The 25,677-nt window shown below is 42.0% G+C and overlaps 1 protein-coding gene across 1 annotated transcript in view; it reads right to left on the bottom strand.

Moving 5' to 3' along the window:
* Positions 1-2,097: 2,097 nt before the first annotated feature.
* The window catches only part of ZNF831 (zinc finger protein 831), an 83,443-nt gene continuing 59,863 nt past the window's right edge, over positions 2,098-25,677 (bottom strand). Inside the window, exons 5-6 of the mRNA XM_069496663.1 lie at positions 3,683-3,843; positions 2,098-2,943 (exon numbers count right to left, since the gene is read on the bottom strand). Of these exons, the coding sequence (XP_069352764.1) occupies positions 2,098-2,943; positions 3,683-3,843 (1,007 nt within the window). The remainder of the gene's footprint in view (positions 2,944-3,682; positions 3,844-25,677) is intronic.

Below are 25,677 nucleotides of genomic sequence, written 5' to 3'. Positions count from 1 at the left end.
CAAAATCTCAAACTCTAGGAAAAAAATTAGATGGAGCTTCTCTGAGCTCATATTCTTCATAGCAATGATTGGCTGCTGGGTTTCAGCTCCTCGTAATCCCACCCAAACTTCTTGCATGGGGGACCCCTGGGACAACGTCTCCCGAGAGGCGTGTCTCCAAGCCACCAACTCCACGTCTGTAAAGGAGGGGGCAGCTTCTCCAGCGTTCGCTCTCACCAGAATTGGAACTCATCTTGTCCAACTCTCATTCTCATTTGGGGAAACTGGGGTGCAGAGAGGGTCTTAAGCAAGACTCCCAGCTAGTTAAAGATCAAGTCAGGACTTCACTCTCTCACTCCTGCCGTCGGCCACTTTCCCGAACTGCCTCTCTTGTTACAGTGACGTGGGGAACTCGAAAGGCCAGATAATCACCACATCACTTTTGGTTGGTTTAGAAAGTACCCAGAGTGACTATCTAACATCCGTTTTACTTCCCTTCCTATGTTTTGCTTGGCGGGGCTTGAAATCACTCGGATAGTGATGAGTGCGTATGAAACGACCACAGATGCACGCTAAGTAACCAGGAGGAGCTGGTCTCACACTGAAGTTTACTATGAATAACACCAAAATTGGAAAATTCACATGAAGATACTTGATATTTGACCATACTTAGTCACAGGCAAGGACTTTCTGAAGTGCGTTCGTGTGTGTGAGATGTTTTGCTTTGCTGCCTTGCCTTTGAAGTACGGGATGTCATATGAACATCGTTACATCAAACTTAGGCCTAAAGAGCTCGCCTATAAATTTCAAATTGTACAAAATCATACCAAAAGCAAGTATAAAATTTTATTGAAATGCAGCAGTGTAAACCTCTTTAAGTTTGTCCTCTCCCATTTAAGGAGAGGGAGAGGAAGGCAGTGAATCTGAGGCTTTGCTCGCCGGGTTGGCTGACGTACATCTGCTATTTTCTTCTGCACAGGGGCACACTGGCTTGGAATACTGGAGAATTTTATCTGTGCTGTTCTGACTTGCACAATACAGAGGCTGATTTAATTTGACAGGAAAGTAACACCAAGCCCCCAAAATAAAATTACTGAGATGTAAAACAGCGTCAAAACTCCAATTAGTTTTGTATCCTTGAAGCTTCTGGAGGAAATCTAAAAGGCTCCCGTCACGATGAGCAGGCATCAATTTAAGCTGTACAGATTACTAAAATGTAACCCTCTAATTGAAATTGCTCAGAGCACAATATGACAAAAAGAATCAAAGGAAAATAAGTGAATTTTTTCCCCCTCAAAAAATGACTCATTATTGAGAGACTGTTCTATTAACTTTTAACACAACGTTCCTTTGCAAGAGCTAGAAAAACCAATGGTCTCAGAGGTCTCAACAGAAAAGACCCCAAGCACAAGAACAGTAGGTGCTCGTGTCACTTGACTATAAATGAGCATTGACCATTTGTGAGACATTTAAAAATAATCAGCATTTCACCAGATCATAGGCACAGGAGAAAGTATATTTACAATCTCCACGGAGGAGAATTACTCCGACCAAACTTCAGTTTTTGAATGTATCTGAATTTTGTTTCCCAAATGAACAGAAGTATCTTGCTGCTCAATTCATAACCCCATCTCCTTTTCAAGCTACCCCGATTATCCCAAGCAATGTCACCACCCTCAAAGCAAACCCTCAGCTTACTAACGAGGAAAGTCAGTTGCCTTGACTTTGTGGGGTCCACGTGTAAACATGCTGATGGCGGCTCTCTTGGTTCTTGCCATTTTACTGGAGGGAGGCAGTGAGGGACTGACACAGAGGATAAGACTGGGCATCAAGGCCTCGTCACTGCCCATGTTGAGCATTCTTAGACTTTGCTTCAGTGCCACTTCTGCCAGCTGGAGGCACGTGAACATGAGTGGTGTGTGCCCAAGGGGAGCTGGGGAGGAGTGTGGCTGGTGGGGCTTTGGAGTTGGCTGGAGTTGGCTTGGAAGCAACTCAGAATGGCTTTCTCAATCTGTAGGCATTTCACGAACAGAGCTTAGTTCTTCTGCCAGCCTGATGACATCTACTTGTGAAGCATCAACAGTCTTTGACCACAGACACCATCTTTCTCGGGAAGCTTCATATTTCTATAACCAATCGGTCTTCATCATCGCTGCTGGTGTCACTGAACTCCACGTGAGTTTGCTTTCTCATTCCTTCCAAACTCCTCTTCCTGCTGGATTTAGAAGGGGCTTCAGGGATTTCTGGGGGCTGCCCTGGGTGAGAAGGATCCACAGAACTCTTCAGAGTGATTAATCCAGATACTTGACACTTCCCACCATCATTTCCTAAAGTGGGGCAGGGAATGGCTATTTCCCCACATCCAGATTGGCCTCTGGAAGGAAAAAATGTCTTGTGTCTCCCTTCCTCTTGCTGTGAACTCATTGAACTTGGCCCTGAAGCTGGTATTTCAAGACAAGTCTTTCCAGTTGGCACCAGTGGAACCAAACCTGAAATTCTTTGTCCAGATGAAGGATTCCCTGGTGGGAGTGTCTGTGATGTGCCCTCTGCCATAGCTTTGTTATCTGGGAAGCTTTGTGCCCGAGTATCCCCTAGAGCCCAGCTGTGGTCTCGTGGCTCTGAGCTGTGAATTCCTAGGGCTCTGTGACCTGCCGTTGTCCCCAGAGATGTACCAATGGCAACTGCAGAGGTAGCAATGTCATGGTGGGGAAAACTTCCTTGGGACCCAAAGGAAGAAGGCTCTCGAGCATCTGAGAAAGTGCATGGTTTAGGATCTGTTGAGACTTGATCCTTGGGGGGCAGTGGTGGACTCTCCAGCAATCCAACATCAAGGCCTTTGCCACGGGATGGGGTGTTGTCACTAGCCACTGCCAAGCCTGTGGTGGCTGGCAGAGGCAACTCTGACTCGGTGGCAGTGTTGTGGGGAGAACAGTCACTGTGCTCGCCCGCAGATGGAGAAATACTCTGCAACAAAGTGCAAAGGAAAAGAAATGGGGGGGAAAAGGTTAATTGGTACAAAGAAAAATGGGGTCGGAAACATGGTCCTCGATGAAAACAAGGTCTGAGGCCTTAATGATTCTTTACCAAGCGTGACCTTCAATACGATGCCCTCAATAAGTTTCCATTAATAACTAATTGGTGCATTTACTTGAATAAAGCTCCTTATTGATACAAAATAGGTTACTGAGATTCTATGTGTTTTTATCTGGCTTTGTTAAAAACAAACAGCTCAATTATCTAACTAGTTCTGAGCTTCCTATTTTAAGTAACTGCTGCTCAGGAAGTGTATGTCCTATTTTATAGTACCGTATATTCAAGTTTTTTCCAGATTGGCATTTTTCAAAGTGTGGTCTGGATTAGTATTTCAGTGGTTCTCAACACGGGGTCCCACAACCCTCCTGGGGGTGATTTCACGTCGCAGCGATGTCTAGCAGCATCTCTGCTCTATTCAGGTGTGAACTAATAACGTACATAGGATTTTTAGTAAACCATCAGAAATCACCCCAATGGTTTCACAACCACAGTTGCCTATTCTTTCAGTGCAGATTGTGTGGAGGTATTTGTTTGCTTCATGGGCTTTTTGTGTGGAAAGTTTCATGGGTGATCCAAGCAAGTTTTTTCCCACTAAACAACAACAAGAAAAAAGGTGAGCTATAATCTAGGCAATGAATAGGTAGAGACAGGTCAAAATTGCAATTCCCACCTTCACAGTTAATTTGTCTATGTCCCTGGGAGTCCTTGAACTTGCACTGGGAGAGAAGGATTCTAAAATTCGTCTGCAGTCATCTTCCTTCTCCTCTTCGTTCCCACCACAAAGAGACAGTTCTGAGGTGGCACAAGATGGCTCCTCCTGTGGATTTAGACCTGAAAGGCAGGAGGCACATATGTACGCATCTGGAATTGTAAGATTAGCAAAGTAACTTCCCAGGAGGTTATTCATGTCTTCACGACCACCTCTGAGCTCATTAACCTGCATCCCACACGGTGTGTGTGAGAACTCAATGTATCTCCCACCGATTCATACTTGGTCAAATAAGATATCTCCACTTCTGCAAAGGAAGAAATAGCAAAACCAATTCCTAAAGTAGAAAAATCTCTAGGTTACATACATTGTAGATATATATATATAGAGAGAGAGAGAGAGAGAGAGACAGAGATAGTTCACGTGGCTTTTTTTTTTTCCATCAGAGTCATCTTCTTGGTCATGTTTGTTTAGGTTAATTTTAGATCAACGTCAGTTCTCTGGCCATACTACCAGGTGGCCAGAGCAGAAGTTTTACTCCACGTATCATGGGAACCTCAGAGATACTCATGTCTCCATCCCCATTAGAGCACCAGGCAGCAGGGGAAGAGGCTGGCTTGTGCGGTGCTGTTGTTGTGTTGTGGTTGTTATTGTTGTAACTGTGGGGAAAGGAGGGCCCTGGCAATATATCCACAAAACAGCCTCTCTGGCAACTGCCTTCCCCTTGCCCCTCACTCTGACTCTCTCCTCTGTTTCCACATGGTGACCTGGCACACGTCAAAAGGACCACAGAATTTCAGAGAGGGGAGATAACATCATGATAGGAGATCAGAAACACATTCTAGAAGGACAGTGTCAATAGAGAAAACACATTAGACCCACTTTTAAATGTGCTGTTATTTGGATTGAAGTTAAACATGCACAGAGTTTGCAAAAGTCAAATCTTTCTACTTATTAAGAAAAACAGCAGCTCCTGCCAACCCACCCATTTTTTTCCCATATTGGATTCTTTTGAGATTTATCTTCTTCACTTCTAATAACATGCCTATGGTACTACTTCTTGATTTTTTTTTTGTTTTAGTTTGGAGTATAACTTATGCCTCCTCATGGGGGTAGAGGAGGATTTAGCTTCTCTTCCAGCTTTTCCTCTTATACCCTTCACCACCCGACACCTAAACACACTTCTCAGCCCTCTATCCTCTCAACAGCTACAGAACTCTAATGTCCTACTTTTGTTTAGGGGAAAATTCCATGTTTACATTATTATAGGAGCATGCCTTTCACACTGAGCCATGTAGTGTACTATGATCATGTTACCTTTCTTGTCAAAATTGTTTTCCCTAGAGTTAATAATTATTTTGTTTTTTAAAAATTTTTGCTTAGTTTTCTATAGAATGATTACTAAAATCATTTCCCAACCTCCTCTCCAATTGTCTAAGGTTTCATTTCACTTCCCTAGAAATATCTCTCTTAAAACTTTCTGACTTGCTCCAAATGCTCTGCAGGCTGTGCTCCTGGCTCTCCCTTCCCCACCACTGTGGGAGGCAATAAAAAGCATAAATAGAAGTTCATGATCTGGAATATAAAGTTGAGGGAATTCCTCCAACAGTAAAAAAGTAAGACACAGAAACAGAAAAAGGAGATAAAAGATAAGAAAAAGAGAAGATTATACCAGGAGGTCCAGTAACCTAATAGGAACACCTCTCTCTTCACTCCTGGGCCCCACAACTTCTTTTTCCTTGGATTCTTCTCTTGCTTTCCCAACACAAAACTTCTGTTAGCCTCATGAGAAAGGGTGCATGAAGCAAAATTGTTTAAATGCATTTGGCAGCTTATCTGGGTACAACATTCTGAATTGGAAGTCATTTCCCTTCAGAATTAAAGATGTTGCTCTTCTGAGTTCTAGCTGTTGAGAAGTCTGTGGACAATATGATTTATGATTCATCATTCTTTGTGTGAATTCTTTTTGTTTTTTCCTCCCAGGAAGCTCCAAGGCTCTTCTTTATTTTCAGTGTTATCACAGTCCTGGGTCTATTTTCATTCAATGTCTGGGCATTTAATGAATCCTTTAGCTCTGACTCATGGCCTTCAGTTTCAGAAAAACATGGTTCTGTTTTTCTTTTTTCCCTCATGTACAACACATTGTTTTGAAATATGCATACATTGTGGAATGGCTAAATTGAACTAATTAATGTATGCATTACCTTACATACTTATCTTTTTTGTGTGTGTAGTGAGAACACTTAAAATCTACTCTCAGCAATTTTCATGAATATATTTAATAATACAATTGTTATTAATATTAATTATAGCCATCATGTTGTATAATAGATCCCTTGAAATTATATGTTATTTTTCAATTTTCTTCCCTTCTGTTTTGTCTATTTTCTCTTTCTAGAACTGCTCTTATTAGATTATTGGCCCTCCTGGTATAATCTTCTCTTTTTCTTATCTTTTATCTCCTATTTTCTATTTCTTTGTCTTCTTTTTTTTTAATTTTGGAGGAATTCCCTCAACTTTATACTCCAGATCATGAATTTCTATTTATGTAATCATGTTTTTAATTCCTAAGAGCCCTTTCCTATGCTCCTTTTTGATAGCATCCTGATCTTATTTCATGGCTCCAACATTTTCTCTTTTATTTCTGGCAATATTAATGATGGTTTGTCATTGTTGTTGTTGTTGAAGTTTGCCTCTCCCTCCATAGTCCCCCTTCCAAGTTTGTTTAGTTTTATCTCTCTCTGTATGGTAGAGGCTTTCCTAAGATATGCAGCAATCTTAGATATCTGTTTAGAACCTAGGTACTAAAAAGCTGATTCGGTGCTGTTTACAAGTACAGTCTATCAACTATGGGCCTCACTGCAGGGTCATCTGGTTGCCGTGTTTAAATGGGAACTCTGCAGTGATGATCTCTAGGACTTCCACACGCACTGCTCAGCTGCTACAAGAACAGTCCTCTGACCTGCTGCCTGGAAAGTACAGCAGGCTGACAGCATTCTAGAGCCGAACTTGGGGAAGAGATTTGGGGGCTCAATATGCAGCATTAATCATTTGGTTAAACCCTGTTTTCCACATAGTCCCCTGACTTGCTCCCCTGCTGAGCGACTTGTCTGGGTGTCTCCAGCATGCTGTATGCTCTCCAGAGACCAAGCACCTCATCTTCTGTAGAGGGGGGGAAGTTACCACACTCTGGGAAGGGGGTGGCCTGGGGATCTCAGGTCTGATTGCTTCTTAGAAGTGCGGCGGGGGGTGGGGGAGATATTACAGAGAGTCATGGCAGATGAGGGTCTTAGGAAGAGTGAGGATAAATGAGGGGCTTGTTTTGGAGGGTAATGGGGGGTAACTTTTATACAGTTGAAGGTCTCTCTGGAAAAGCAATGTCAGATATGAGACCTTCAGGATGGGAAAGAACCAGTCCACAAAAGATGTTCCAGACAAAGGAAGGACAAATATGGAGATGCTGAGGAGGACAGGAGCTTGGGGGATTGAGGGACCCATGGGAGGCGAGCATGGGAGGAGGGGGGAGCGAAGCGGTAGAGGCACAACGAAGGTAGAAAAGTCAGCAAGGACTCAGACTGTGGCGGGTAAAAGTGGCTGCGGTAAGAAGTTTACATTTTATTCCACATTCATTGTGAAGAGGCCAATGTTTGCTGTAGGGGGGGTTACATTTTTCAAAGATGCATGTTGCTACTATCTGGAGACTAAGTTGGAGGAAGAGAGGAGCAGAGGTGGGAAAACCAGATGCAAGGAAACTAGGGTGGTCTAGGGGCCAGGTGGCATGGCTTGACCAGGGCAGCGGAGAAAATGGATGGCTTCAAGACGTGTTTTCTTTCTCACCCATGAAAAATTACCAGAAATTAATAATAAGGGTATACATTTCTTTAGCCCCATGGTTTACCAAGCACAAGCGCTCACTCTAAGTGGATTAAGCTCTGTCCTCACAGTGACAAAACAACCAGGCAATTCATTCAATTCAATGAAGAAGTAAAATCAATTAGTATAGAGAAAATAATCAGATTGGCCAAATGTCTTCCCAACAGGTTGTTCGGGTTTTCAAGCTTAAGCAGAAAGGTCATGTGCGCATTTGACCAATAACTTCTGACTCATATGCGAAAGTGAAGGAAGAAAATCCATTGATTTAATTTGCTTTTGACCCTACAGTCTAGAGAGAAAAGTGAGTTATCTTTAATAATTGTGAAAAATGCCCAAATAATGTCACTGAAGTGTGTTAAACTAATTTGGATTATTGCAGAAGGAGGCTAACTTGCTTTTAAATGAATGGCCCTTTTCAAAAAGTAAGTAGTGCCCTGGTCAAATTTTAAAGCACAGAATATGATCCTGTTTAGGTTTCAGCATCACACTCACTCTATGAATCACTTCCTACATCTTCAGAAATTACAAATTCCACCATCTTAATGCAATCTTCAGAAACTCGATTGCTCTTACACAATTATGTGAATCTTATTAGAGAAACCATCTCTCAGCACAGCTCTCTGTGGCATTCTGTTCTTCCCCTGATTAAAGGCTGCATTTTTAATAATTTCCCTCAGAAATAATTGCCAAACCACGTTTAGAGGAAGAGACTGCTTAAAGTGTTACAGCAATTTTAAATTTAGCCATCTTGAAAAGGCTATAGGAAACTGTAAAATAATTAGAAAGAAAATGAAGTGAAAAAACAACATGATGAAACTCACAACATGACTGGAGACATCTCTAATGCCAAACCTTCTTCTGGCTGTCTAATTTCTAGGCCTTATTAAAATGCTAATGAGCATATTACTTAAATATCATTACATAAAAATGTTAGTAATTTGACATATTTTTGTTTGTCCCAGTACACTAAAAACTCCATTAATTTGGGTTCCACGACTCTGAATTATAAGGAAGGGATAAAAACAAGAGTCCACAACACTGGCCTTTGAAGCGAGCTGCAAGTATAAATGAGAGCGTAGGCGTAATCTCGCTAGACTTAATTGATATGAGATTAAATTGTTTCGAAGCATCCCTGCCATGAAAGGATGCACAATTTGCCAGCAATTAAAATTTGCAATTACTTAAAGAAAGCTAGGCAGATCTCTAAAAGTAATCACTTTGTATACCGTTATTTGTTCATTTATTCAAATATTTTAACCTCATTTTTAGAGGCTGTATTTTTGAGTCCATTTTTGAGCCCACATTATTGAGCCTGAATATCTGTTGAGCATCGAACATGACAAGCATTCTGTGCCGAGAACTGTGCTAAACACAGGGAATTTGTTCACTGGAAAACGAGGCAGACATGCCTTTCTGGAAATTACAGTCTAATGGGGGAGAAAGCCAATAAGCAAATAATTACACAAAAAAATTCACCGAGCAAATGTAGTAAATACTATGAAAGAAAAAGCAAAAAGGTGATATGAGATGGTGATGGGGGCTTGACCCAACCTATATCTATAGAAAAGAGTAAAGTCACATATACGGTAAAATCGTCTGACATTGCCCCTGTCCTGGGCGCTTTTCTAAGTCTGAATCATCCATTCATGTAATTATTCAACCAAAGTTCTTTAAGTCTCTATTGCATGCCTGACATTATACTAAAGGGTTTTTGACAGTAAATTTATTTGTTTTTGCAATCCTATTACAATTTTTATTTATAAAGCCTATTTAGAAAAAATATATAGAGAGCTGAAAATGAAGGAAGAAAAAGGCTTTATTCCTCCTAGGCAAGGAGAATGGGAGACATCACATGTCGATGCCAATCAGAAAATAATCAGAAGTCAGTGGGTGGTGAGCAGCGAGTAGCAGCCTCGGACTTTACTTCTGCAGGCAGAAAGGACCAGAAAAATATATTTATCAAGTACAGCCTCAGGTATTTCTGTGCTATCCTAATGCAATCTTTTGAAAGTTTGCCTCTGAGTAATCATAAATGAATCTTTTATTTCAGCAGCCACTTTCTGTAGTGATTCTCATCTCTTTTCTATTTCTTTGATGGAAAGCAATCAGGAGAACACCCGCCCCTCACAGAAATCCTTTCCCTAAACGATGTTCAGTGCAAACTGATGTCTAAAATCTTGCTTTAAGTTAGAAATTTTATCATGTCCAGGCAACGAGAGCATGCCCTTAATATAGAGTCAAAATAGGATTATGAAATCGTGGAAGGAAAAAAGAAGATGATAAAAGAAATGCCATTTGAAAGATTGAATGCCAAGACAGAACCTGGCCGATCTACTATATGTATCATTATTTTAAAAGTTTCTGGTTGCTAAATGAAAACTGTCTATGTGTGTCTCTTCCCTGTGACATAATCGATACACCTGAAACAGCTCATCGTTCCTCAAGATTTACGCCCTAGAATGAAGGAGAAATTATTCTGTTTCAGCAATTTCAGAGCACTATGACTTAACTAATAGCTGTGGGGGAAGAATTAATACTTCTCCATTAATTCTAATGGGAAAAGATGTAGGAGGGTCATTAGAAAAGATGGAAGAAGTCCTGTCAGAGAAGGAAAGGGAAGGCAACGAGGGAAAGGGGGCCATGGAGAGACCCTCCCAGGTCTCCTGTTTGCTCTAGACATCTCAGAAATCCCTTCTGAGGAGAATTCCGTGCAAGCCCAGGGAGGGCGAGCCTGGAGGCAGAGGCGAGACCAAAGAAACCACTGAAGAAAATCAGAGTGAACAAAGGCAATGTCTACCTTTCTGCCAGGGATTTATCCAACTCTCTTCGTACAGCATTTAGAAACGGTATCTGTTATGTGTGTGTAATCACGTAGAGCTTTTACCTCAGAAACCACCTGTCATCACCGCTGTCTCTGCACTTCCGTTCCCGAGATGGAAGGAAAGTGTTTTGATCACTTTCTCCTCTCAGATATTTTCTCCAAACTTGGTGAATGGGGCTGGTCTGGAACATTTCAGGGACTTTAAAGCTTGCTTGTGTACAGCATTCACAAATGTTCCTTCAGGAAGTGAAATAATAAAACTGCCCAGGAACGGTCTTTGAAAAGTTTACCTCAGAATTTACTGAGGAATATGTTTGGTGGTTTTGTTTAAACGAGTGGTTCTCAACCAGGGCTGATGTCTGGGGACGTTTATTTGGTGGTCCCAACTTGGAGTGGGAGAGGGAGATGCTCCCAGCACCTCACGAACAGAGACCAAGGATGCTGCTGAACGTCCCACAATGCAACAAAGACTTACTCAGCGCCAAATGTCGGCAGTGCCATGGTTGAGAAACCCTGGTTTAAACGAAGGATCGCAAACTCAAATGCTACGAGAGCCAGACAAGTCACATAACTGAGGGAGGCTGCCAGGAATGACGGGGACTCTGGTGAACAAGCGCATGCCCAGCCTCAAGGAGCAGCTGCCCTCAGCTCCAGCCAAGCAAGACAGTGAAGGACTGAGTCCAACTCACCAGATCTGTCCAATTTTCAAGAGACAATAGAAATCTGTATTTCATGTGTTTTTAAACATTGATGACTAATTAATTTTCAAAACAACAACACTGTGTTGATGAGAGGTCAGTTGGGTGACCCCTTGTTTAAGAAACTCCCACGCACCGACTGTAACACCAAAGCTCCATCCTGGCTTTGTTCTTTGGCTGATACAAAGTTTGTTTTTAAAAATATTGTTAAAGAATATTTCTGGGACAGTAAACCTGTTTTTTTTGTTGTTTGTTTGTTTTGGTTTTTTGTTTTTTTTTTGAGACAGCATCTCGATCTGTTGCCCGAGCTAGAGTGCTGTGGCATCTGCCTAGCTCACAGTAACCTCAAAGTCCTGGACTTAAGTGATCCTCCTGCCTCAGCCTCCTGAGTAGCTGAGACTACAGGCATGTGCCACCATGCCCGGCCAATTTTTTCTATATATAGTTTCAGTTGTCCAGCTAATTTCTTTCTATTTTTAGTAGAGATGGGGTCTCGATCTTGCTCAGGCTGGTCTCGAACTCCTGACCTTAAGCGATCCTCCCGCCTCGACCTCCCAGAGTGCTAGGTTTACAGGCATAAACCACCACACCGGGCCAGTAAACCTGTTTTTGAAAGGTAATTTGATAGTATCTTATACAATGAAATAAATAATTATAAAACCATTGATTCAGCAATTGCTCTTTGGGAAATTAAGCAAGAATGTTTACTGCGGCAATAGTTGTTGAAGGAAAAATCATGAACATCCATCAACAGAGGAAGGGTTGAATAAATAAATGACTGTACATTCATACTAAGGGATTTTATGCCACTATTAAAAAGATATATATATATAATAATAGTCCTAGACTTATGTACAGGATATATTAAGAAGAAAAGAATTGCTGATTACTACATGTGGTATTATCCTTTTGTATAAAAAAAAGTGTTTGTCATATTTGTATGTACATGGAGAAAGGTATAGAAGGACGTGCACCAACATAACTCTGGTGGCCTCAGGGGGCAATGAGACTGGGAATTGTCAGGCTTTCCTTAGATATGTCAATGTTGCTTTCTTTATTATAACAAGGATGGTATTGATGGTATTGCTTTATTAGCTGGAAAGAAAAATAAAGAGACAAATAATGATAGCGGCTCTAAAATTCAAACTGAAAATAATGAGAAAAATCCACAGAATGTTCCTGAATATGCTCAGGCAAAGCTAAAAGTCAAGTCAGTCCTCTTTTTTTTTTTTTTTTTTAAGTCAGTCCTCTTAACCAGATTCAGAACAGACTGCTGGTAGAGGGAGATAAATCCTCGCACACTAATAACTAAAGTTTAGTTTCTCAGGCAGAGAAAAGCTGAGAGACTAATGGAAGGAAGAGAAAAATGTATTTTTCCATCTCTAACCAAACCTAGAGTATTTCTGTACTATCCTATTTTTTTGAAACTTTGCCTCTTCTGAGTAATCATTTTGAATCTATTTTTTTTTTTTTTCAGAAACCACTTTTCTCTATGGTTCTCATTTGTCTTCTCTTTCTTTGATGAAAGGCAATCAGTTTAAGAACACTTCACTTACCATTTTCTCCAAAAAACATTTTTTTGTGGAAAAGTATGCTTAAAATCCTTTGGTAAGTCAAAACTTTAATCATGCCCACACAAAAAGAGAATGCTCTAAAATAAAGAGAAGACAAATTGCAAGAAAGAACAAAAACTAAATAAAGGGAAAAAATTACTAATATTATTTGAATTCTTTAGTGTCAAATTAAATCAAGAGAATCTACTTTATGGATCATTAATTTCAAACTTTCTTAACTCTAAATGAAAATAGAGAGAAAAGTTCAGGCTTTGGAATATAATTGATGTGTTTAAGCAATTGCCTCATCCTTTCTTAAGATTTACACCCTGGAGAAGGAGGTGTTATCCTGTTTCAGCAATTCTGTAAGCAATATTACTTAACTAATGGCTTTAGGAAAAGAATATCTCCTTATTAATTCTGACAGGAAAAATAATGGTACGGAGCCATTAGCTCTAGTCAGAGAAACAGGGAGGGGCAGTCAGTGAATGAGGGAGCCCTAGAGTTCAGGCCGCCATTTTGTTTCTCCTTGGCAAAACATTTTGAGGTGATTTGTGACAGAGAGATCAAGGCACAAGAAACACCAAGGGAGCCTCTCCCGACCACCTCCCCCAGTCTACTCAGGGCAGATTAATACAAGCACAAAGGCTTAAAAAGAAGAAATAATTCTTATCTACTTGATTTCAGAGAATTACATTACCACCCTCAAGTAATACTTAGCTATTCTACCTCTTAAACATGATTAGGTAAACATTTTACCTCAAAAAGTACCTATCAGAGCAGTTTTCTTTGCTTTTCTATTTTTTGAATGAAAGACAGCTGTTTTGATACCTTTTAGCCTCAGAGGAATTTTCCCTAAACTATGTTAGTGAAAAAAAAATCCAGTTAAAATATTGTAGTCACTTAAAAGCTTAGTTATGTGCAGAATTCAAAAGAAGAGATTCCAGTGAGAAGGAAAGTAAATGAGACAAGGAGAAAGAATAGAAGTCTCCCCCACCCTCACCCTGCCCTTCTTTGCGCTAGAATGAAATATAGGTTTATTACTAATAATTTAAGGAGCTTAATTTTATGTAGTTGATGTAGTGTACATGTAGCTGAAGAGAAGAAAATTAGGACATAATTATACAATGATTGGTATTGTGGTAAATGCCACAGAGGAGATGGGTTATGAATCATATACCTCAAGGACACCCAATCTGGTTTGACAGTCAGAAGTGGCCAGCCTGGGGAATCGCTGAAATGCTACCTCACAAAGCCATCTGAGAAGAGCCAGTGTGGCAATTAAGCCTCAGCCCAGGTTTCTCGGAGAGATGAGGCTGAAGGACCCATCCTTGGAGCAGAACAATGCATTTATCAAAATCTAGCTACATGCCAGAGTATTTCTCTGTCCTAATGCAATTTTCTGAAAGTTTGCCTCTTCTTAGTAATCATACATTTTATTTCAGAAACTACTTTCCTTAGTGGTACTCATTTCCTTTCTATTTCTTTGATGAAGGCAATCAATTTAAGATTTCCCTCTCAGAGACTTGTTTTTCATTTCCTGAAAAATGTTTAGTGGAAAGGTCATATATAAAACCAATTCTTAAAGTTTGTGCCCAGACCACAAGCAAGTACCTAATATTTAGAGAGCAAAAGGAGACATGAGTTAAAGAGAAAAAAATATATAATTATCCAAAATATCATTTGAAATGTATAATGCCAAGGTTGAAATCAAGAGTACCTATTCTTTGAATGATTATTTTTAATGTTTCTCAATACTAAATGAGTTCGTAAACGACAGTCCATTTCTCCAAATATAATTGAGGTATTTGAGAGAGCTCATTTTTCCTCAAGATTTGCATCCTTAAAAAGGAGAAATTGATCCATTTCAACGATAATAGCTGGGAAGAAAGATCTTCCCTTCTCTCCCTCATTAATCCTGAGAGGGGGGAAAAGAAGGGGCTCATGTCAAACAAGGAACAGAGACAAGAAAAAAAATACTGGGGTTGGCCTCATCAATTTTGGTTTTCCAATCACCTTAGGAAAGAAAACATTCTAAGTCCAGTCTCTGTTTGAAAAGATGAATGTTGAGGGAAAATTTAGGTTTTTGTTCAAAGCAAAATTTCAGACTAGTAAAACTTAACTTGATTAAAAAAAAAAAAAAAGAAGCCAGGAAAAGAAGATGAGGGAATAGTGTTCTCTTTTCATAACGTGTTTAGATATTCTGTCTCTGGTAGTACTTGGGTGATTTTTTTTTTTTTCTTTCTTCAGAACTCCTGCCATGGCAATACTTTTTAGTTTTTTGTGTCCTAGAGGAAAAGCAAGTGTTTGGAAAGCAGAAAACTTTCTTTGACCCAAATATTTCTTCTAAACAACATGAGTGGAAGAGCCAGTTTGAAATATTTCAGTAATGTGAACTCTCCATAAGCATGTCTTAAATACCATTGAAGAGCAAGGGGACTGAGATAAAGGGAAAAGAAGAAAAGATGCCCAAAATTCTCTTTAAAAACTTTCATACAAAAACAATTTGCTCAAGAATGTGCACTTTCTGACTTATTTTTATAAGTGTGGTTTTCTTAATAATAAGCGAAACTTAAGTTTCCTGGGCGGACTATAGGGTAATTGAAATACTCTCAACTTGGTTTCATCTTTTCTCAAGATTTTCACCTCAAAAGAAAGAGTACTGCAGTCCTGTGGCAATGCAACTCAAGTAGTGTTTTTCCAGCAAAAGCGCCTACGCGGTTTCTACGGATTCCAATAAAAAATAAAGAGGGACTGTCACGGGTTCTTTCAAACCAAAGCAGGGAACAAAATATCAAAAGTGAGCTCTGCTCTGCTATGAAGAGATCACGGAGACTTGAACTCCAAGGTCGCAGGTAAGTTGGGAGCTGAGATGTAACAAAGGGGAGAGAAGGAACGACAGGAAACAAATTCTGACAGAATTCTATGAAGCCGCTCTTTTGTCCTCACCCCAGCTTTAGAAATTCTACCTTTTATGATAAGAAACTTGAATTATGGGACTTTTTTTTTTTTTACTTCAGAAAGTATCTTTATCTTCCTCCAAATTTTATCAGTCTGGTTAAAATGCACCAGAAACGTAACAGCTCAGTTACACACAAACCCAAAAGCTTGCCTGAAAATCCAGGGAGGACTACAGAAGCAACTTTAAGGAAAAAGAAAGAATACTACCTTAGAAATAATTTTTAACCCTACCAAACTAATCAGGAAATCTGATTTCTAATTTTTTTTTTTTTAAAAGAACAGCAATTAACATATTAGAACCACCCAGAAAGCTCAGCCCTTGGGCCATGTAAAAAAATCTTTATGCCTTTCCTAAAGATTTCTACTTGACCATTCACAAAAGGAGTCTGTTTTGCAATTCTAAAGCAATATAGGGGAGTCCACTTGCTCAAGGCTTCTTGGGCGTGGCTCCAGGTAAAAATAAATAAAAAAAAAAAAAACCAAACAAATAAAGCAATATAGGAAAGGAAATCCATGATCTGACAAAGAATGGCACTAGCCTTTAACTCTTTTTTTTTTTTTTTTTTTTGAGACAGAGTGTCGCTTTGTTGCCCTGGCTAGAGTGAGTGCCGTGGCGTCAGCCTACCTCACAGCAACCTCAAACTCCTGGGCTTAAGCGATCCTACTGCCTCAGCCTCCTGAGTAGCTGGGACTACAGGCATGTGCCACTATGCCCGGCTAATTTTTTTCTATATAGATTTTTAGTTGGCCATATAATTTCTTTCTATTTTTAGTAGAGACGGGGTCTCGCTCTTGCTCAGGCTGGTCTCGAACTCCTGACCTTGAGCGATCCACCCGCCTCGGCCTCCCAGAGTGCTAGGATTACAGGCGTGAGCCACCGCGCCCGGCCTAGCCTTTAACTCTTATCTGGAGAAGAGTATAAACAACGGCAGAGCCCAGAAAATTCCAAAAATTCCACCTGGAGCAGGGGTGGAGGACGGTGAGGGAGATGAATCTTGTGGAAGACACACAATTCCTCACAGATGACATACAGAAGCTCAGGGTGGTGTGGAAAGAACAGAATAAAAAAATATGTAGACTTTCCTTGAGAGTAGAGAAGATCATCTTTAGAAACTCGTCCACCTTTACGCAATGTCTTGAATCCCCTCCTGGTGGTGGCCTGGGGCAATGGCTCACCTGAAATCTGAATCGATAAGGTTACCTTCCCAGTGTCTCCTCGCAGTAGAAGTCACAGGGTCTGCTTAAAATGCTTACAGAAAGAAATGAAACTAAATCAATCACGTAAAACTTAGGTTCAACAGGAAGCGATAGAAGGGGAAATCTGAAGCATAAGCGGTTGTCATCAAAAATTTATTCAAGAAATCTTCTTGACTTAACTTTAAAAATATGTTATTACTAAATTCAAATCAGAAAAAGAATACACAGCTTAAATGATCGTGGAGTAAACTAACATAATGGTTTTGAAATAAAGTAGTTTACACTGTTTCTAGGAATGCTGACAGAAAAATAATGAGAAAATTACATGAACATCCATCAAAGGAGGGCTGAGAGCTCCCAGAGTAGGGTTCTGTGTGGTTTTCTCACTCAGGTCTCTTACGAAAATCTAAAAAAAAAGTCGATGTGTAGAAAGGGGGAGCAAAATGGAAAGTGGGCTCAAACCCCAAAGGGCGCTGCTTTATCGTGAGAGAAAACCGACGGCCTGCCGTGGAGCAAAATAATCATAATACCCACATGCTTTCCATCACTTCAAGGAGATTTCAACCTCTCTATGCAAAAGCAACCATCAAAACTTCTGTTTTGAGGAATTATTAGCCTATTTTGCCTCAAATATTTCTCTCATACAGAGGAAAACAAGGCTATCCATTTTCCTTGCAGAACATCCCCCACCCTGCGTTCCCCCTGAGCGGCTTTCGAGTATACCTCGCTCTTAGGAACGTTCTCTCAGGGGAGGAAACCCGTACCCAGGCTCTAATAAATACAAGGGGAGAGGATGAGAGAAGATGAAATAGCACGAAGTAGATAATAAAATTTAAAATAGGTGTTAGTGTAGCAATGTGCCCTCTATATAAAAGATCAAGTTTGTTGTTGGTTACAGCTTCTGAGCCAATATTCTAAGGCAGAGAGTATAGCTTTGATGCATTCTCCCTCACGAATTTCAAAGAGAAAAGAAAATTAACCCTTTTTCTTCTGCCATTTAGCTTTGAAAACAAAAAGAGTGAACTTGGCCTTTTCATTATTGGTGGAGTTGAGGTTGAAGACCCTGGACAACCCGCCCCTCCCCACTCCTCTGGCCAGAGTGCCTGGCAGAGATGCCTCAGGTCCTGAAAAGGCAACACCTTATCTAGACCTAGCAGCCCAGGGGGACAGACTGGCAGAGATACCAAGACAAGTTGAGAGAAAGAGAGACAGAAGTCAAAATGGACCGATTCCAGGCAAAATTGGGGGGGCTGGATGCTTGGTGGATGGGAATCAGCTACCCCCATCTTAAGAGGTAATCACTTAAGCGTTTGAAACCCAGCTGTACGAAGCGCCCCAGGCAGACTGGGCAGGGAGGAGCAGGAACCCCCAAACTGATCAGTATTAAGATGTAAAATCAGATTTGAAATTTTCAGGCTTATGAAGTCCTCCAAAGAGGACCGTGCCAGAAAGGAGGGCCATCAGAGGCCTCCACTGTTTTGCCTTGGGGAAGGGTTGCCAGATAAAATATGGATGCCTGGTTAAATCTGAGTTCCAGGTAAACAACAAAGCATTTTTAGCGTAAGCATGTCTTATGTAATATTGGGGGTATACTTATGCTTAAAAGAAAATGTGTTCTGGGTATCATGTATTTTTATTTGCAAAATCCTGCTGCCCTCCCTCAGGGTAGAGGGAAGGGGAAGCTGGTTTGGGACTGGCTGTGCTTGGAAAAGTTTGTCTGAAGATGTCAAGCTGACCAGCCACCCCCCGCCGCCCTCCATCTCCAGGCACTATGTCACCATAGGCTGTTGATCTGGGCCATGGGATGCTGGGTTGATTTAGGCTGAGTAATTATTATCAATAAAGACATCTTCGTGGGGGGTGGCACCTCACAAATATCCCAAGCATGGCGATGGCCCTGACAGCCCTAGGAGAACAAGTTATGGGGTTCCAAAAGACCCAGGGAACAGAGCTCCCAGGCAGAGGGCAAGGCAGGAACAGGTATGGGGACAGAACCCGCAACCTGCAGCCCTTCTATCCTTTTAACAATTTTTTAGGACAACCATGAAAAACAACCTTTGCAAAGTCTATTTTGAAAAATTATTAGTCTTATCTGATCTCAAAAATACTTCCCCCATTCTAGCCATTTTCGAGAACCCAAGGCTATCCATTTTCTACCCCAAATGGTTCCCTAACCACTAGAAAAGACTATTATGTATGGTTCATTATTATGAAGGTTCTTTCTGGGTGAGAAACCTCAGCTAGCCTCTCACAAATGAGAGTGGGAAAAGCTGAGAGGAGCAGAGATGGCATGATGTCGATAATAACCTTTAAAAGGGGCATTACGTGGAAATACGTCCTCGAGCTTCGAGTGAGGCGGCCACACTCCAGTAATTGCAAGTTCGGGGACATTTTCTAGATGAGAGTTTTGTTATGCTCATAACTTCTCCCTGAAGAATTTTAAAATGTCAGAGGAAAAAAAAACCCTTTTCTTCTCTTTTCAAGCTGGGAGGCGGAAGAAAGAACACAAACTTTGGCCTTTATTATTCAACTGGTTAACAGCATGTACTGCAGAGAAGGACAAGAGTTACTTTTCCTTTTTTTCCACCAGGAACATCTCTGCTACTCAGTTGAGGGCAAAGGGCTCCTACAAAAATTGTCCCCCATGCAGGGAAGAGAAAGCTCCTTGAAGGCATAAATCAAGCAACCCAGGAAGACCCTTCCATGTTCGTTTCTCTGACCTGGTGGGGCAGAAGGAAGAATCAAGAGGGCAGAGTGGAGCGTTCAGCCCAAGTGGCTCGTGGGCTGGGCCGGGGACAGACTGACCGACGCACTTGACTTTTTGTCCCTCACGTGGCTGCATGTAGGCAGAAAGAGGTGCAGCCATGTGGTGAAGCCACCCGACTTTGCAGGGGTCCTGGACAGGCCCAGGAGGAGGAATGAATTCACAAGGACGTCAGACAGACGCAGAAGGCCACACCACACAGACGAGGGCAAGGGACTGACAGATGGCCCGGGTGAAAAATCGGTATCTTTCATCCTTCCTGTCAGTTCGAGACATTTTTAACCTCACTATGCAAAAACAACCTTCAAAAATACTATCTTAAAAAATTATTCGTCTGTTTACCTCAGAAATATGTCTCCCCTATATACGAGGACCCAGGGCTATTCATCTTTCTGCGCAGAGCATCCGCCGGCCTTGTGACTGGGAGGGGAGCGTGCCCCACTGTTACGACGGCTCTCTGCGGGGGGAGCCGTGCCCACCCGTAAATGGTAAGATTTAAAATAGGTTTCGGTGCAGAAATGTACGCGATGGTTCTTTTTTTTCTACTTTTTATAGGTAACATCTCCTCTCTGATTATAGGTTCAGGGTATATTTTCTCAGCGAGGATTCTAATGCAGTTCATGTCAAATATTTTCAAGGAAAATAAAAGTAATTTACTTTTCCAATAATGTTTGGTTCCAGTAAAGACGGTGGTGAACTTGGTCTCGAGTAGCGGCTCTGATAAAGGCCTGGGTTAACGTCCTTCTGGAAATACTAATTGCACCATGCATCACAGGAAATGTGAGCGGGGCGGAGGGCAGAGCTTACGACGGAGGGAACCTGTGGAACAGCAGAGGAATGAGGCAGGCCCTGGGCACTTCCAGGAGAGAAATGCAGGATCCCTGTGGGCCCGAGTCAGGTAGTTAGAGCAGAACACGACCTTGGCCAGGTGCTCAAGGTCAACAGTGTGGACCCTGGATCCGACAGGGTGAAAACGGCTCTTCATCTCTGTGGTCTTCCTCCTCTGCACACACAACCCCCATCTAGTGACAAGAAAAGCATCAGACCAACCCCACAGAGAGGTCCTGGGCAGTGCTCCACCCAGCTGTCGTCAGGAAGGACTGTCTCAGAAATAGGGCCAAGAGGAGCCGAAGGAGGCATGACGACTAAATGTCACATAGGATCCCAAATGGCATCCTGGGACAAGAAAAGGATGTTAGGAAAAACTGGGGAAATCTGGATAAACTGATGTTTAGTTAACCACAATTTGTCAATAGTTAATGGATCATTAATTGTAAAAAAGCACCCTGGTAACGTAAGCTGCCACTAACAGGGGAGACTGGGTGCAGAGCCCCTGGGAACTCTCCGTTCTATCTTTGCAACTTTTCTATAAATCTGAAACTGTTAAGACATAAAAAGTTTATTAAAAAAAAAAAAAACAACTAAAGTCCTGGGTGCTCTTTGAAAGACTGTGAGACTCCCTCCTCCTGGGGGAGAGGCTTCTGCACTGTGGTTGGGGGTGCCTTCCACACCTGTTGCTTTGAGTGTCTTAAAACTTCAACTGCCTCTAGAAACCTTCCAGAAGTCCACACTCTCCCCCTTAGTCCTCAGAACACAACAACACAGCCCTTGCTCTAGGATGTGAACATGAGGGTATTGTTTCTTTCCTTGAAATAAACGTTGGGGTTTTTTTTTTCAATTCTCACGTTTCAAACCACTTTCTTTTAACAGTATTTGGGGCATTGCACTCTCAGGGCAGACTGTCTAATTGGCAGGGTCCAGTGCACATGAAAACGTGAGGCCGTCATACTCAGAATGATTAAGAATTTCACGTCAGCAACAGCCGTGCGTCAAAGCAAGTGAGGGGCCTCGGCCGCCCACCCAGGAGAACGGCCCCGGGTACTCTTCTGAATTCCAGCTTAGGAGGCATTTATTGCTTACTGTAAAATAGTTCTTCATACCAACAACAATCAACCAAATAATTCCGAAGGGACAGAAAGAGCAGAGCAATGAAACTCCTGAGAAAGCGCGTGGAATGCAGTGAGTCCTTAGAGATGGGCATGGCCCCTGACAGGCGCTGTGCCCCTCTGCATCCTGTGGCTCCCCAGGGCCACCCACCAAGCCCCTCCCCCCCAGGGTCTGACCTCTTTTCTCAGAAAGGAACCCAAAAGCTCGGGGTAGAAAAAGCTGCTTGCAACCAGAGGCAGAGTAAGCAGTCGGGAAGGGGAGGCAGCTGGGGTTGTTTTCTCTCATATTCCTTTTCAGAACGTGTGGTGAGGGACACACGCACACACACACACCCCCCCTGGGATTAACTTGTCAGCGATGGACACACAATGAGCACAGTTGTCAGTTCTGATCCTCAAGAAAATTGGCATGGGCTTGAGAGGATTCTTTAAGGTTCTCTCTCTGATCCCTGTCATGTGTTGGAGTCAGGTGGAGGAGACACTCAGGTCTGATAAACAAAACTCCCCTCTGACTGCAGCCCCCCAAGGGGCACACAATGCTTTGATGCTTTGGTACTTACTGAATTCAAGGTACTTTGGACGGGGAGGAAGTTGGAGGGCTTGTCTCCTCTTTTGCCACTGAAATCAGCATTTAATTAAAGCTTTGGCTTTGGTAGAATTTAAATTCTTGGCAATTTCCTGATCAGCTTGAGGATTTTGCATTTGTGCATTTGTTTGTTTGCTGTTTGTTTTGTGCTTGGGCTCTCCTATTGTGGGACGAGGTGATCAGCTGAGTGCTCTGTAACTCTTGTGAGGCCACCTGTATCCTTGCCACTCAAGTGTCCCCCCCACCAGGCAGGGCTCAAAGGCAAATGATGGGAGAGGAACTTGGCCAGAATGGTGGCTTTGTGAGGCTCGAAGCCAATGCTTTGGGTGAGCTTGTCTGAAATGGGAAGGCAAGAGCAAGTCTTGTACCTCAGGGCTGTAAAGACAATGGTCAAATATCACCTTATTGCAGAGGCAGAATGATGGGACAGCTCCAAAGTTGGACTTTAGAGCCAACTCACTGGGTTTAAAGCCTGCCACCAGCAAGCCCTGTGACCTGTGGCAGGTCGCTCCCTCTCTAGGCCTCAACGTCCTTTTCTATAAAATGGGAGGAATCTCAGCACTTCCTGCAAGGGAGGTTGAGAAAATTAAATGAATTGATACCCCAAGCACCTAGCTTAGGATCTGGGACCGAGTCCTCCAAAACTGTGGGACTGTTCTTCCTGTTAGCACTACCTATGTCCTTGTCACTGTATGTTGTTACTCGTGCACTTGTGGCTGGTGGCCCTTCTCCCTTCAGTGGGATCCATGAGTGGTCTATCTCGATCACCTAAAACACTATGTGTGGTACATAATAGGTGCTCATTAAACATCTGTTAAATGAATATAATGAAAACTACTCTGATCCCAACACTGATACCATAGGATACTTTTCCACTTCATGCCTCAAAATACCAAATACAGTCCCTGCACAGAGAGTCACCCTCCTTCCACCCCATCGCAGATCTTGGGGAGGGGGTCACCAAAGGGAGAACTAAGTGCCCAGCGTCTCAGGGGTCCCAGGGCTGAAATCACAGAGGAACAGGCTTCCCAGAAAATCTCCTTTTTTGATTATTTCACAGCAGTTCTTCCCTCCCACCCCAGGAGTGAGATCTGTAATGATTCCACTCTGCTCCACTCTTCTCACTGATTATAATCATATTTAAAAACCCTGATCGTTTTTTTAAACTCCATTTAATGTCAATTTGCATTCATCAAGGGTTTTTTTTTTCTTTTTTTCTTTAAAGGGGTAGTTCTCTTTAAAGGCTAAACATGAATTTTGAAGCCATTTCCATGAAGAAAAGAATTAAAGGTGTTTGTAGCTGTCAGCAGGGAGCCTCTCTACACTCCGAAGTGAGCGCCCACCGGTGGGGTGTGTGTGCCCCTTGGGCTGGGGTTTGTCTTCTCTCGGTCACACACAGAATTAATTTTCTCGAGGGTGTAGTACAGGTATTTCCACACACTCTCCCTGAGCAATTAGTGGAGTGCACTGGGAAGGAACAGCAAAATGCATACACATAATGGGAAACTCCCATGACATTGTGACCCAGTCTCAGCCTTGTTCTGTGTACACAATAGCAAGGTGTTCTTACCACTGTTGTCACTGTAGCTCACCAGAAAACTTGAGAATTCTTCGGTGGGCAACAGCGGAAAAGCAGCAGTGACTGAATGGAAGTGACAAGGATGAAAACCAGCTGCCACAGGTGCAGTGCCTGGGACCAGGAGGACAAAGGGGACTCTTGTCCCTTGTTTTACAATGGGGAGGGGCCACAGGCAGAGAGGTTTAAAATAAAAAGCCTTGGAAAGTGGAAGAACTTAGGAGAGAAATGTGCATCTCCAGTCTCATAAACATGAACATAGGGGCTGAGCAATAAGACTCTTGAAGTGGTATCATTTGCTTTTTTCAGATAAACAACAACAAAATTAAAAAAACCATGTTTTTCACTAACTAGAATGTCAAAGTTCTGTCATGTTTTTAACTTGGCTTTTTCCATTATGCACAAGGATAAATATGATCTCATTGCTGCCTGGAGAGACTCATGGTCAGGGCACAAAGGGAAATCTCAGCATGTAAACAGTACCTGGAAAATAGCATCACTGGCATGAATGTAACTGAAATTATTCTTTATGAGGAAAACAATTTTAGGACTTTCACCTTGTCTATATCTCTAGCTCATGTAGCAGAGCATGTGAGTTGTCTATATTTGATCTTTTTTCTTAGTAACAAGAACCTACTTTCTAGCTGGGGTACATTGCTGCTCTGCTAAAAACTGCATTTCCCAGTTTTCCCTGCAGCCAAATAGGACCAGGTAATGAGAGGAAGTGGTACAGGCAATATCCAAGGCATGGCCTTAAAGAAAAAGTGGGTACCCTCTACTTCCTCTTTTCCTCTTTCTTTTGGTAGAATGTAGATCTAATGGCAGGAGCTACGGCAGCCACCCTTAACCATAAAAAAAGGAGAAACCTGTGGTGAAGACAGCAGAGCAATAAGACGGAAGGAACCTGGGTCCCCAGTAATTTGCTTGGTGAATTTGCTATGTCTGCTGACAACCAAGTATTAAGCCTTCACCGTTTTGTCAAATCTGAAACCTCTCTGGACCAGGGATCAGCAAACTATAGCCTGCAAGTCAAATCTCCCCCTCCTTCTACTTTTGTAAATAGGGTTTTATTGAAAAACACTCATGCTCTGTTTGTTTACACATTTTCTGTGGCTGTTTTCTCCCCACAATGGTGGAGTAAAGTAGTTGCAACAGAAACTGTATGGCTACCAAAGACAAAAAAATTTAACTATCTGACCTTTTACAGAAAAAAATTTACTGACCACCCCTGATTTAGACTTTTAATTAAAATGTTTAGTTAATTTGCTTTTTCACTTAAATAAGATGATTTTTAAAAACAAATTTTATATTACTGCCTCAAATGGAAAACTGGCATTACTTGCTGGGGCAGGCACTGTGAGATAGCTATGCACTCTCATTCTCCCCCTTCTTTCTTACAAATAGAGCCCAGTGCTGTTTAGCGCCCCTCTAGGATACTTTCTGCAGGGTCCTCTGCAGCAGGGTAGCCTTGTGACCCAGTTCCAGACGAGATAGGAGGAGGGACAGCTGGAAGGCCTCCAGAAAGCTTTGTAAAAGCAGGTCCCTCGGGGCCTTGTGGTCTTCTCCTTTTCCCTGCCTGAAACCCAAGCATAATTTCTTGTGTTTATAATTATAGTAATAGATGCCTCATGGTGCCGCAGTGATCCTGCTGCCCACAGAATTAATGGCACAGAGTAGGGGCAGGGGCAGGAAAGTAGAAGGACGGTGGGTCACTGAGATCCTTGGCCAACTGTACTATCCCAGACTACCTACCCCAAGACTCCTTGTTGTATGGAAAAATGAACCACTTGTTTACTAAAAGCTCCTAGCAAATGTGTTCTAAATTGCAACACATGGCCCAAATAGAAGGCGTGGCTGACTGATTGCAAAAAAAAAAAAAAAAAAAAAAAAAAGTCTCCCTTGTTTACTGCTCTCTGTATCTGTGCCCGCTGTTACGTGATTTTCAGGCTCTCCATCAGGAATGAAGTCACTTTCCTCACTC

This window comes from Eulemur rufifrons, chromosome 20 (assembly GCF_041146395.1).
Source record: "Eulemur rufifrons isolate Redbay chromosome 20, OSU_ERuf_1, whole genome shotgun sequence".
NCBI classification, from domain to species: Eukaryota; Metazoa; Chordata; class Mammalia; order Primates; family Lemuridae; genus Eulemur; species Eulemur rufifrons.
The sequence above is the reverse complement of the archived record's forward strand: the minus strand, read 5'-3'. Positions and strand labels throughout refer to the sequence as shown.